General features: G+C 40.7%; 1 protein-coding gene across 1 annotated transcript in view; it reads left to right on the top strand.

Annotated features, from left to right (window-relative positions):
* Positions 1-267: 267 nt before the first annotated feature.
* LOC123967436 (MBT domain-containing protein 1-like) overlaps positions 268-12,010 on the top strand; it is a 28,286-nt gene continuing 16,543 nt past the window's right edge. The window contains exons 1-8 of the mRNA XM_046043532.1: positions 268-399; positions 2,918-3,179; positions 5,289-5,422; positions 6,740-6,851; positions 8,517-8,596; positions 11,046-11,163; positions 11,656-11,790; positions 12,000-12,006. Of these exons, the coding sequence (XP_045899488.1) occupies positions 316-399; positions 2,918-3,179; positions 5,289-5,422; positions 6,740-6,851; positions 8,517-8,596; positions 11,046-11,163; positions 11,656-11,790; positions 12,000-12,006 (932 nt within the window). The 5' untranslated portion in view covers positions 268-315. The remainder of the gene's footprint in view (positions 400-2,917; positions 3,180-5,288; positions 5,423-6,739; positions 6,852-8,516; positions 8,597-11,045; positions 11,164-11,655; positions 11,791-11,999; positions 12,007-12,010) is intronic.

Below are 12,010 nucleotides of genomic sequence, written 5' to 3'. Positions count from 1 at the left end.
TCCATCCATCCATCTATCCATCCATCCATCCATCTATCCATCTATCTATCCATCCATCTATCTATCCATCTATCCATCCATCCATCTATCTATCTATCTATCTATCCATCTCTCATCCATCCATCTCTCATCCATCCATCTGGTCCAGGTGTTGTTGAGGTTCAGGCTCTGGGGGTCGCTGGCGGACACTCCTTCTCATCTGAACTCCACACACGAAGCAGAGGCGGCAGCCAATGAGAGAGGAGCAGCCGCGGTGCCGGCGCCTGCGCATTAGGCGTATGATGATTTTGTTGACATGTCTGCCGCTGGCTTTTAATGATTATTTCTGCGGGTTTTAGTGCTTCACTGAGCGTGTCCCCCCCCCCGCGGTCCGGCCTGATGGAAAACCCGAGAGACCTGGTGAGTTCTGAGGCTTGTCTCTTCGGCGGGAACCCGCATTTCCCTCCTTTGTTGTGGTTCTGACAGCGGTGCTTCAGAGCGACCGCTGACAGGGAGTCAAGGCAAAACCCCTTTGAGAAATCTAGTACTTTAAAGTTAACTTGGTCTCCGACAAGAATAACTACCTTAATAAAATAACATTTTATGTTGTCATTTAGGAGCTTAAGCTACACTTTTATTCGGCACAGATACTACGCAAGTATTTCTTTAATTTGGTTAAATATAACCTTTTATAATTGCTTTGCCTGTTGTTCTCATCGTGTCCTTTCCAAAACTCCACTGAAAAATCCTGCGATGTTAGGTTTCTTTTCTTCTTGACAAAGGCAAATATCTGACCGAACAAAACTTTAAATTGTTTACTGAATCAGACAGAGACACCGTTTTATTCGGCATATCTGTACAAGCAGCTTCTGCTTCAGTAAACTTTTATTATCTCCTTGCTGTTTTCCCGCTACATTCACCACAGTAACGTTACACAGCGGAGAGCAGCGATTGGCAGGTGACTCAATCAGAAAAAAACGCGATTTCAATAACAGACTCTGCTGCTAGGTGCATTCAGTGTACGCCGAATTTAAGGGGGGCTTTAGCTGAGTCACAAACAGCCATGGTTTTTATTGTATAGTCTACACTCCGGTGTCTACAATCAAAGTAATTTAAAATTGCCAGAATTCTGGAGGTCATTTGGTGCCTCCTGTATTCTAGTGTTCTCTCGCTGGAGTCTCTCTCTCTCTCTCTGTATTGTCAGTCAGCCTCTCTCTCTCTCTGTGCACCGCACTGCAGTGGTGCCAGCAGCAGGTTACACAGCTCCACACTCACTACTGTGAACCAGTGAATGCAACAGCTGTCAGGATGTGTGTGTGTGTGTGCAAGAGAATCACAGATAAAGTTGTTGACACACTAAAATACATAAAGCACCATTTGATTCTGATGGTGCTGTAAGTCACACTGACTCAGAACAGAAACAGTAACCTGCCAACGCTGTTGCTTCCCCAGAAAAGTGTCTGAGCCAGCACACCCTGACACATCTCATCTCTTGATCCAAGCTGAATCAGTTAGTTGAATAATTGATATTTAATTTGGAGATGCCACCAAAATGTTTGAACAGTGGCTATACTTCACGCATGTGGCGTCTGATAAAAAATAAATTCTTAAAATGCGGCGAGATCAGGAAAAACTGGGAATACAAGTAACACGATGAAGCAGAGAAAACTTCAGGGTGGACAGCTGCACCGTGTTCGGTCAAAATCCACAACCCAATAATACTTAATTGTTATTTAATACCTTTTTAATAATAAACACTTTCAAAAATGTATTTGTGTAAAAATCATTAGGATGGAGCGGATCAGTGGCATTTCATGCATCTGAATACTTCTTTTCAGACAGTACTCTGTTGGTATCGGTATCACTTTAAAGAGGTCATATTATGCTCTTTTTCAGGTTCATAATTTTTTTTGGAAGTTTTACCAGAACAGGCAAACATATTACATGCACAAAAAATAAATCTAACATAACAAAGGAAAGTGGAAAAGCCAAAAAGGAGAATATGACCTCTTTAAGGTTACTGGTATCATACAATTTTAATATTGATAATTACTTATTTAGCTGACACTTTCATTCAAAGTGACTTATAATTTAAATATCAAATTATTATTTCTTTCAAGTTTAAAGGCAAATTTTTGCCCCGAATATAAATTGAAGGGCCAGACGGTCAATTGTGAGGTTAAACTAAACTTTATGGTCAGAACGTGACAAACACTTGATGCCACTGGATCACTTCAAAAAATATTAGTAACTCTTCTTTCAGTCCCTTTTCCTCAACAAAATAAAAATCTTAACAGAAAAATTAAGTGCTAATTTGTTCGTGATGAATTAAATTTATTGACGATATATTGAACATTTGTTATATTGTTAGTGAGGAAAATTATATTGCGATAATTATCATTATTGTTTTATTGCTGGTGGATGCCGCGGTGGTCCTCCCTGGTCTCATACACCAAAGGCATGTCTTATCCACTGTCCCATCGCCACCTGACTTTAAACAATGCACTTTAAAATCGGTGTGGCTTTAAAGTGCCGCGACCGCTTTCATTATTAAGTAATATTTATTTATCATCTAGAAATAATGGTGGATTCGATTCCCCCTGCAACATGGTTCCCTCGGTAAGACGCTTAACCCCTAGTTGCTTCAGAGACGTGCAACCTCTCTGACGTACATAGCAATTGTAAATCGTTTTGGCGTCATGTCTTGTTTTGTCTGACCAGTGGTCCCAAAAAGCCAAAGATGTTCTGTTATATGTCGTAAAAGGTAAAGATTTGGGAAGAGGCAGCCAGGGAATTGTTTGAGTCAGTCGTTAAGTGATGTTGTGACATAACTGGGGTCTGAATACAAATTAGTAACACCGTCAACATTGGACCTATAAATATATCTGCGTGTGTCCGTGTGTTGACTTCTCCCTGACGGTGTCTCCCTCGTCCTCAGGTGGAGCGTTCGTCCAGGAAGCGCCGCGACTCCTTCGGGATGCTGGACGGTCTGGAGGAGGACCGGAGCAGCTGCAGCACCGAGTCCAGCGGGGGGAGCGGAGCCTCCAGCCCAGAGGACAGCGAGGACGAAGAGTTAGGAGGAGGAGGAGGAGGAGGGGGAGGAGTGACCCAACTCACCTCCACCTCCTCCTCCTCCTCCCTGACGCTCATCAAGACTAACGGACAGGTGTACACCTACCCTGATGGCAAGGCAGGCATGGGTCAGTCACAGCCTGACGTCTCCAAACTATTAAAACCCATCAGTGAGCCTCACTGCTACACTGGGTCACGTGTTCCTACATCACCACAAACACACACACACTGTAGTTTATTCTGACCCACTAGAGCACCACATGTGGACTCATTCGCCACTGAAAGTAGTCCCCAACAAATGCACTATTATTTCCTGTTTGTTTTAATAGAAACTACAGCGAGCTGCTGTTTTTTAGGAGATAACTGAGCCTTCTGAAACATGAAACTACCGTGAAACTTAAATTACAGGGGACGCACGGGGTCCTCTAAGTATTACATTTAACATTCCAAAAATAAGGCCTTAGGCCGTAGCTGTGCTACTATGGGCAAGTGTCTGAAGTTCAAGCAGCCTTTAGATGCAAAACCAGAACAGGATGAATCACTGAAGCTAGTGGCATATTACATTACATCACCTTATCTAGCCAAGGTGTAACTAATTGTTCCAACTCATACTGCACTATTTATTTTGTATTTTTGGTTTCACATCATAAGAGTTCTTAGTGTGACAAATATTGTATTCATTTTCTGTTTTCAGAGTACAAACACACCCCAAACAGTTATTGTGTATTAAATATGAATGTGAGTATTATAATAAAGTGTTTTAAATCCAATCTATTTTATTTATATAGCGCATTTAAAAAAACAAAGGTTTTATAAAGTACTGGACAAGAAATAAAACATAAAAACACATAGAACACGTAAAACAACATAAAACATGCTGGGTTAAAAGCCAGGGAATAAAAGTGAGTATTAAGACGGGATTAAAAAAATTTGACCTGCGGAGGTAACTAATTCCACTGTTTAGGGGCTGCTACTGAAAAGTTGCTCCTGGTTTTTAACCTGGTTTTTGGAGCGACCAGCTGAAGTTGATCAGTAGACTTAAGTGACCGTGAGGGGGTGTAGACTCGTAAAGAGGTCTGAGATATAGCGAGGTGCCAACCCGTTCTGTGATTTAAAAAACAAACAATAAGATCTTAAAATGTTTTCTAAAATGGACCGGGAGCCAGTGTAGCCAGGACGAGCGGCCGAGTTTTGTACTAACTGTAAGCGTGAGGGAGAGACTTGGTTAACGCCAATGTAAAGTGCATCACAGTAGTCTGGACGAGTGGAGATAAAAGCATGAATCACATGCTCAAAGTGCTTACGATATAAAACAGGTTTAATTTTAGACAAAAGCCTCAAGTGATAAAAACGTGATTTAACAACATTATTTATTAAATTCAGGTAACTTTGTAAATAATAATATATAATAATTGCCTTTTTAGATTTCATCCTCAGTGGTATTAAAAAGGTCTTAAAAAGTCTTAAATTTAATTTGGAGAAACCTGGGGGTGCCCTGAATTAACAGCCTGGGCTTTTATTTGCCTAAATCACTGAAATCACCTGGCCTAAATTTGGGACAGGCCTTTTACTGGTAAGTATGAGTTATGCTTGGGTACTCATTGTTTCCATTAAATGAGCGGAACGATGACGTACGATGTGTAGCATGTCCATACTCACAAAAGTATAAACACATCCAAAGAAAACCAGACCAGGCCTTTAATTGAGACCTGCGTTTATTTGTTGCCACACCAGGCCAGTAAAAGGGACAGGCGTCTAACAGGGACTCTGCTTTTAATTTAAATTTTGCAATATATATCTGCAAGGTGTTTTTAAAGATTTATGTCTTTAGGAGGAACAAATGGGCTTCGTGTCAGACAGTATTACTGACTGACATGTTGCAAGCCCTACAGCTGTGGGGCTTTCAAGAACTAAAATAAGTGCAACAGTGTCTGGTTTTATTCTGTGTAATTTTGGCACGACAGCCGAGGTCCAGACAAAAAGACGAGCAGGTTTAGTTCTTAGTTTTACATTTTGGGTGGAGTTGACCAATCGGAGTGAGGTCCAACTGTCTCTGAGCCAATCGCAGCAAGAATTGATGACTCTGATCGACTAATCTGACAAAGAAAAACATTTCTACAGACTGTTCTTTAGCCTGAACATGATGCAGTCTTTTCTCAGTATTTGTTAAAAATATGAAAAACACTAGAGATTTATTATTTTATTTTTTGTGACTCAGTTTCTCACTTTTTCCTCAGCGACTTGTGAGATGTGTGGGATGGTGGGTGTCCGAGATGCTTTCTACAGTAAAACCAAACGTTTCTGCAGCGTCTCGTGCTCCAGAAGTTACTCCTCCAACTCCAAGAAGGCCAGCATCCTCGCCAGACTGCAGGTACACAACACCAGACTGAAAACCGATTGTTTCACCAAATTACCTTGCTTTGTGTTATGCTCTTAACTAACTGCCCTTAGTGGGATTAATAAAGTTGATTGATTTGATTTGATGTCCTATCAGGAGTTGTTGACTGAAAAGCTCACAGTGCAACAGACTGATGCTTAGCTAAATGATATACTTCATGTTTCAGTAGATTAAATGTTAGTTGTTTCAGTGATAGTAGTAAAAAATTAATTTTGCAACCTTATAATTCTGCATTTAAACAGAAACAAAATGGCGGGAGGAATTAGCGATATTTATATCTGAGGAAGAATGGACAACACTGTGGAGGTATCAGTGTAGCAGTTCAGCAAATTAGAGGAAGTTTTGTTGGAGTAGCCTGATACAGTATTTTATTACACCCTCTCGGAAATCCCACTATGATGAAGAAACTGGAAATCTAAATGCATTAACATATTTTCATGTTATTAAAGACTTAATGCCTTACAATATATGTTCCCACATCATGTGCTACTGGAGAGTAAGACCTTAGTTTTTGGACCTCATGGATAGCTGAAAAGAGACAATTATTTTGGGAATATATTGCTGCCATAGATGGAACTTTAAATGCATGGTTGGACATTACAATGGACTATTGCAAAATGGAGAAGATAACGGCAGATGTTAACCATAAATGGGAATTAATTGTGTCCCGATGGGAGAACTGGCTTAGCTGTGTGATGCCTCACAGGCCATCTTTTATTTTTGCAAATAAAAAGTTGAACGAGCAACTCACTGGTCCGATTGGGCCAGTGGAAAAACATTAGTATTAAAACAAACAAGAAAATAAAAAAGAAACTCAACATCCTGCAGTTGTTTTGCAGCTCTTGGCGCACCGTTGTCCGATCCAAAGTTGTAGTTACGTGACGAGTGGTTGTCAAAAGTTATTTCTCTAACCTCAATCAAGTGGCAACCTCTGGGTCTGAAAGTGAAACTTTCTGACTGTCTGAAAGTTAGTTTTTTTATATCCAGGATGTATTTAATAAACATAGACTTGGCAATATATATACAAGTATAAAATACTGTCATCTGCATAAAGATTGATTTTTTAAGTATGTACGGATGGAATATTGTTGTACAAATGTAAAAAAATAATTAGTATTTAGTAGAATTTGTTAAAGTAAGAGATGGATTATGGAATCCAGTAGCTTGTTTCCGAACTGTCCTAACCCGCACTGTGACCAGTCAGACCTGTTGACGAACCGTTGACGAGCAAACAAAACATCCAGTGCAGTGTTGTTTTTTGAAAGGCTAACTGGTATCTGTTTCTTAAAGGGGAAGCCTCCCACTAAGAAGGCCAAGGTTCTGCAGAAACAGCCTCTGATGAGCAAACTAGCTGCCTACGCTCAGCACCAGGCCAACCAGCAGAGTGCCGTCAGGAAGAGCGGTGAGTTTCATTTCCTGTATGCACTCTGGACAAACTTCACAAGTACTGGACTTTAGTACAACAACAAGTACATCTCAGAGAGAAATACTGTATTTTTTACTGCACAACATTAATCTGACAGCTTTAGTTACTACATATTTGAAGATGTACAAAATACAGCTGAATCAATTAGTTGAACAGAAGATTGACATTTACATTTATTCATTTAGCTGACGCTTTTATCCAAAGCGACTTACAATTGCTATACATGTCAGAGGTCGCACGCCTCTGGAGCAACGAGGGGTTAAGTGTCTTGCTCAGGGACACAATGAGAATTGAACCCAGGTCTCCCACACCAAAGGCAGGCATCTTATCTATGCACCATCACCACCCCATGAAAGTAATTGGAAACTTTTCATGTAAAAACATTTCATGGTTTCATGGCTTCTCAGATGTGAGATTTTGATGCAGCAGCTCGAGCCACCGGAGACTGAAATTCAGCGTATATAAATGCTGAAATGAACTAAATGTAACAAAATTCATATCTAACATGTTTTAGAACAGCCCCAAGTTTGTAGTTTGTATGTAATTATAATCACTTCAAGTCCAACTCCTTCATTTACTTGTTGATTTTACATCTGAAAATGTCCATTTTGGTGACGGAAACATTGTTTTAAACTTTGGCAGTTTGCTGTTTACTTTTGTACCATTTAAGGTTTTTCACTGGACTTGAACAACTTAGATTTCAATCATAGATGGTATAAAAGTACATAGTCACCGTTTTGAAGCCTCCAGTTTGGCATTTTGGCCGTCGCCGTCTTGGTTTTAGGAACCAAATGTGACCATAGTTGGACGAGACGGTGGAGCTAGCTAGCTTGGTTAGCAAGGTGCATCTGTAATTCTGATATTAGCTGGGATGCTAATTTTGGCTATCGACAAACAGGCTTGAAACAAAATGTACTTGCTGGAAAAATGACTCCTTTTTCAGTGGCGCTGGTTAAATGTACACAGAGCAGCGAATACGTGTCGCCTCTATCCTGACTGTCAGGTTGCCATGCTAGCTACTCAATCACCTTGTAACCCCGCCCTAAAGCCTCCCCTGCTTCCTGGTCTCTGATCCTCTAAATGGGACCATAATTTACTAAATGAACATCATGCTGTGTTGAAGAAGACTTGAAACTAGCGACTGAGACCATAAACTCATCAGGAAAGTGTTTAATGAGGGAATAAATCAGCTGTGAAGTAGAAACATTTTCTCAGAGACTTCTAAACAATCACACTTCTTTCTGCAGCCAGTGGAGTCGCCCCCTGCTGGCTGCTGGGGAGGACGCAGGTTTAAGCACTTAAGCTTCACTTTTCAGACCCGGAGATTCCCGCTTGGTTTTAACAAAAACTAGAAAAATGGGGTTGTTCTAAAACTTTTGACCAGTAGTGTATTTCATTAACAACTGCCTTAGCTTTATACACAAACGGCTAAGCTAATCGTGGGGTTTTTATGGTCATGTGTTCTCTGAAGTCAGTGAGTTTCCACTGCTCATACCTTCAGGAAATAAAAAAAAAAAATTATTATAAAAGCAATAGTACAGAAGTACAGACACTAAATACCTGTTGATGAGACCAAGACGGAGAACCATCCGGTGGACGTGAGACCTGAAGGTGACGCAGCGTTTCTGTGTGATGCTGCAGTAACCGTGGAGGTGTTTGACTGGGGTCGTTACCTTGGAGACGGAGATGTGATGGGAGCGCCGGTCAGCTGTTTCAAACATGTGAGTGCATCACACACACCATCTGTCCACACCTGTTCCTACAAGCTGTTTTTTTATGTAACATTTTGTAATTTTCACAACCTTTAAGTCAATTAAACTTCATCCCACACAGATCGACACGACAACCAGCGGATACAGTTCTATCATTGCTCTTCTTTTCATTTGCATGTGCTTTTTCAGTCCCCGGATCTCGAGGGCATTTTTTGTGATTTTGCGGCAGCTTTTATAAAAAACTGTAACAAAAGCTGTGATGTTCTTGGGCGTTTCTTTTGCGATGAAATATTTGGAATAAGTGAAAACTGCAAAGATAGATGTTTTTAACTTACTGGAATTGTAGTTGAATCATTAAACAGTCCCTGCAGGACTTGGCGGGCCTAACCCTGACCCTACATATTTAAACCAGCTCACCTTGATTCTTTGTTGCAGCTGACTGGGAGGCAGCAGCCTGTGTCTCAGCGTCTCGTCTGATGTCCTCCATGTGTTTTTGACATTCTCTCTGTATGTTTTGCAAAAGCAAAGTGTTTGTCAGTGGGCGAGAACAGTTTCCCCGCTTTGGTAAAGAAGATCTGGATCCTGGTCTTCACGGTCCTTTGCTGTTATTTTTGTAGGTAAATGTGAGACGCCGGTATCACACAAGTCTGCTGCGTCTTCTAAACAAGGAAGTGACTTTGCTGACGTAAGACAACGTTTTGCGGGAAATGGCGATGACAGGCTGAATTCGCAGAAAAGTTGTGGTGATTGGTCAAAATTGCAAGTCACACTGAATTCACAGGGATTTGTAGAATTTTTAATAGTTGCGATCGCGTCATCATGAAATCCTGGAGGGACTGCTGTTTATTTTTTTATGCATGAAGTGAGAATTCCCATTCTTCTCCCCAATGGATCCAGCTGAAACACCAACGTTGAGCTAAAATGTACAGGTGATTGTTAGTTATTGTTTAAAGAACAGGAGAATTTTTATTTTTATTTAACCCATCTTTAACCATGTAAGACTGGTTGAGATCAGTTATCTCTTTGACAAGGGTGACCTGGCCAAGACAGCAGCATAAAAAGGTTACAGACGAGAACAGTACCACAAGAAACATAGAAGACATAAACACATCAAATAAGTAAGGTTACTTTTAAATAACTACCCACAGTGATAAGTACCAGCCTCATCATTCATCAAGTCCGACGCAGAGACCGGTTCTTTTATTTTCAAGTCTTTTTGAAGGGTGTTCCAAGTGAGGAAAAAAATAGATTTCTCAATATAGTTTTGCATAGACTGAGCACAGCATTTTATTATTTATTTAACGTGTATTCTTTAAATAATCACCTGACACACGTGATAGAAACACCCTCTGGGACACCTGAAGGCTTTACATCCACAGCTGCTGAAGCATCAGTGGAATAAGGCAAAAAAACCCACCTGCATTTACAGCTTAACTGCTGATTCAGTGTATCATGCATCTCTACGTTTTAGGGCTGGTCCGAATGTCATTATTTGAGCTTCGACACTTCGATAGTAATTAAGAGCAAATAACACGGGATGAGCGGTGTTTCCGGTAGCGGAACTAAATCTAACACGTTATTATGCAAAATTCACTTTTAATTTTAATTATAGCAACAAAATTCTTTTTCTACAATTGGCCTAATATAATTAGGCTTGTTTAAATGCTTTCATGGTGTTGCTGTTTGTTTCCAGCCTATAGTTAAAATATAGGAAATTTGACTGTTTTGATCTGTAGTGAAATTAAGCAATTGTAAAATTAATAAACACCATAACATCCACACTCAGTTTAAAGTGCTCCCACACAGCTGAGGGCTTCATTTCGTTTTCCCTTTGATGTGAACTGGAGCGTTACATTCACTGCTGTCAGCGGAGGTCAGGCGCGCGAAAAAAACCCTCAATAATCGAATCTCATAATTAAAAATCGAATGTGTACCCAGCGGTCGAACATTCGAGTCCAGCCCTACTACGTTTTATTACGAAGTCCCTCACTCACCATTGTATTCTTTATGATTTGGTGGGTTGGACATCGCTGATCACCTGCAGACAACAGCACTGGTATATTTTTATGTATAAAGCGATGCCAGGTGAACGTCCAGCTTTACCTCTGTACTCTTCTCTGTCTCAGCTCCAAGTGGTTGGTTTTTAATGTACCTTGGGTTTTGACAGGACTGGAGAAAACTGCATTTTCATACTATGCACCCTGGGCATGGAATAATTTATAAAAGATGTAAAATTAGAGACGTGTATTGAGGATTGATGAATTTAAAGGCAACATAAAGAATGTGGTGAAGGAGGCATGTGGTCGGCCATTGTGTTTGATAAGCTGTTCTTTTTGTTTAGTCTGATTCTGTCTAAATGCATCTTTTAACCTCTGTCTGTCTGTGAGGTCGGTTTGTGACTCCTCGTCTGTGTTGTTTTATTGAACTTGCTTGTTTTTGTCATCTTGTCGTTGTCGAGGTCCCGATGGGGAAGTCGTGGGGCGACATCAGTGAAGGCGTCCGGGTGGAAGTCCCGAACACCGACAGCAGCCTGCCCGTGAAGGTGTACTGGATCGCTGGCATCATCAAACTGGCCGGTCTGTTAGTCTTCATGGTTTCATACGTATATTATATTATATATATTTCATCTATTGTAATATTTTTGACCATAAATTTCCCAAACGAGAGATCACATTACCCCCATTTTAGCCTCTGCACTTTTGCTTTAAGTTGATTTTAGATTTAATTTTGGGGATTCACTCACTTCCAAAGCTCCAGAGTCTGACTCCAGCTCGTATTTGTGAGTTTTTGTGCTGCGGTTTTCTTTAAATGTTGACAAAAAACACATTTTCATAAACATGCAGATGTTTTTTAAGCTTTTCCGTGTCTCTCTTTAAACTCTTTTGATTAATCTTTTTCATCTTTATGGATCGGACCTCTTAAAATTGTCCCAGTCAGTTCTGTTATTTTTAAATACATGTTGTGGTTCAGTTTTTGTGTGTGCGTGTGTGTGAGTGTTTTTAATAAAAGTTGACTTGAGCTGATGGAGGTGGATCGCTGATGATGATGATGATGTCGTCTGTGTGCAGGTTTTAAGGCCTTGCTGCGGTACGAGGGTTTCGACAGCGACTCCACCAGAGATTTCTGGTTGAACCTGTGTGTGCCGGACATCCACCCGGTCGGCTGGTGTGCTGCTGGAGGAAAACCTCTGGTCCCCCCTCAGAGTAAGGGACAGGACACATATACAGTACAGTCAACAAATACAGTCTATATATTGGAAAATCGATCCAAGGGTGGCAGGGTGGATCTAATCATGAACAATTAAAGGGATTTTTTGGTGTTTGTTAAACTAACACCATTTAAATGTGTGTGTGTGTGTGTGTGTGTGTGTGTGTGTGTGTGTGTGTGTGTGTGTGTGTGTGTGTTGGCTCAGCCATCCTGCAC

The sequence above is a fragment of the Micropterus dolomieu genome, linkage group LG02 (genome assembly GCF_021292245.1).
Source record: "Micropterus dolomieu isolate WLL.071019.BEF.003 ecotype Adirondacks linkage group LG02, ASM2129224v1, whole genome shotgun sequence".
Classification (NCBI taxonomy): domain Eukaryota; kingdom Metazoa; phylum Chordata; class Actinopteri; order Centrarchiformes; family Centrarchidae; genus Micropterus; species Micropterus dolomieu.
The sequence above is the reverse complement of the archived record's forward strand: the minus strand, read 5'-3'. Positions and strand labels throughout refer to the sequence as shown.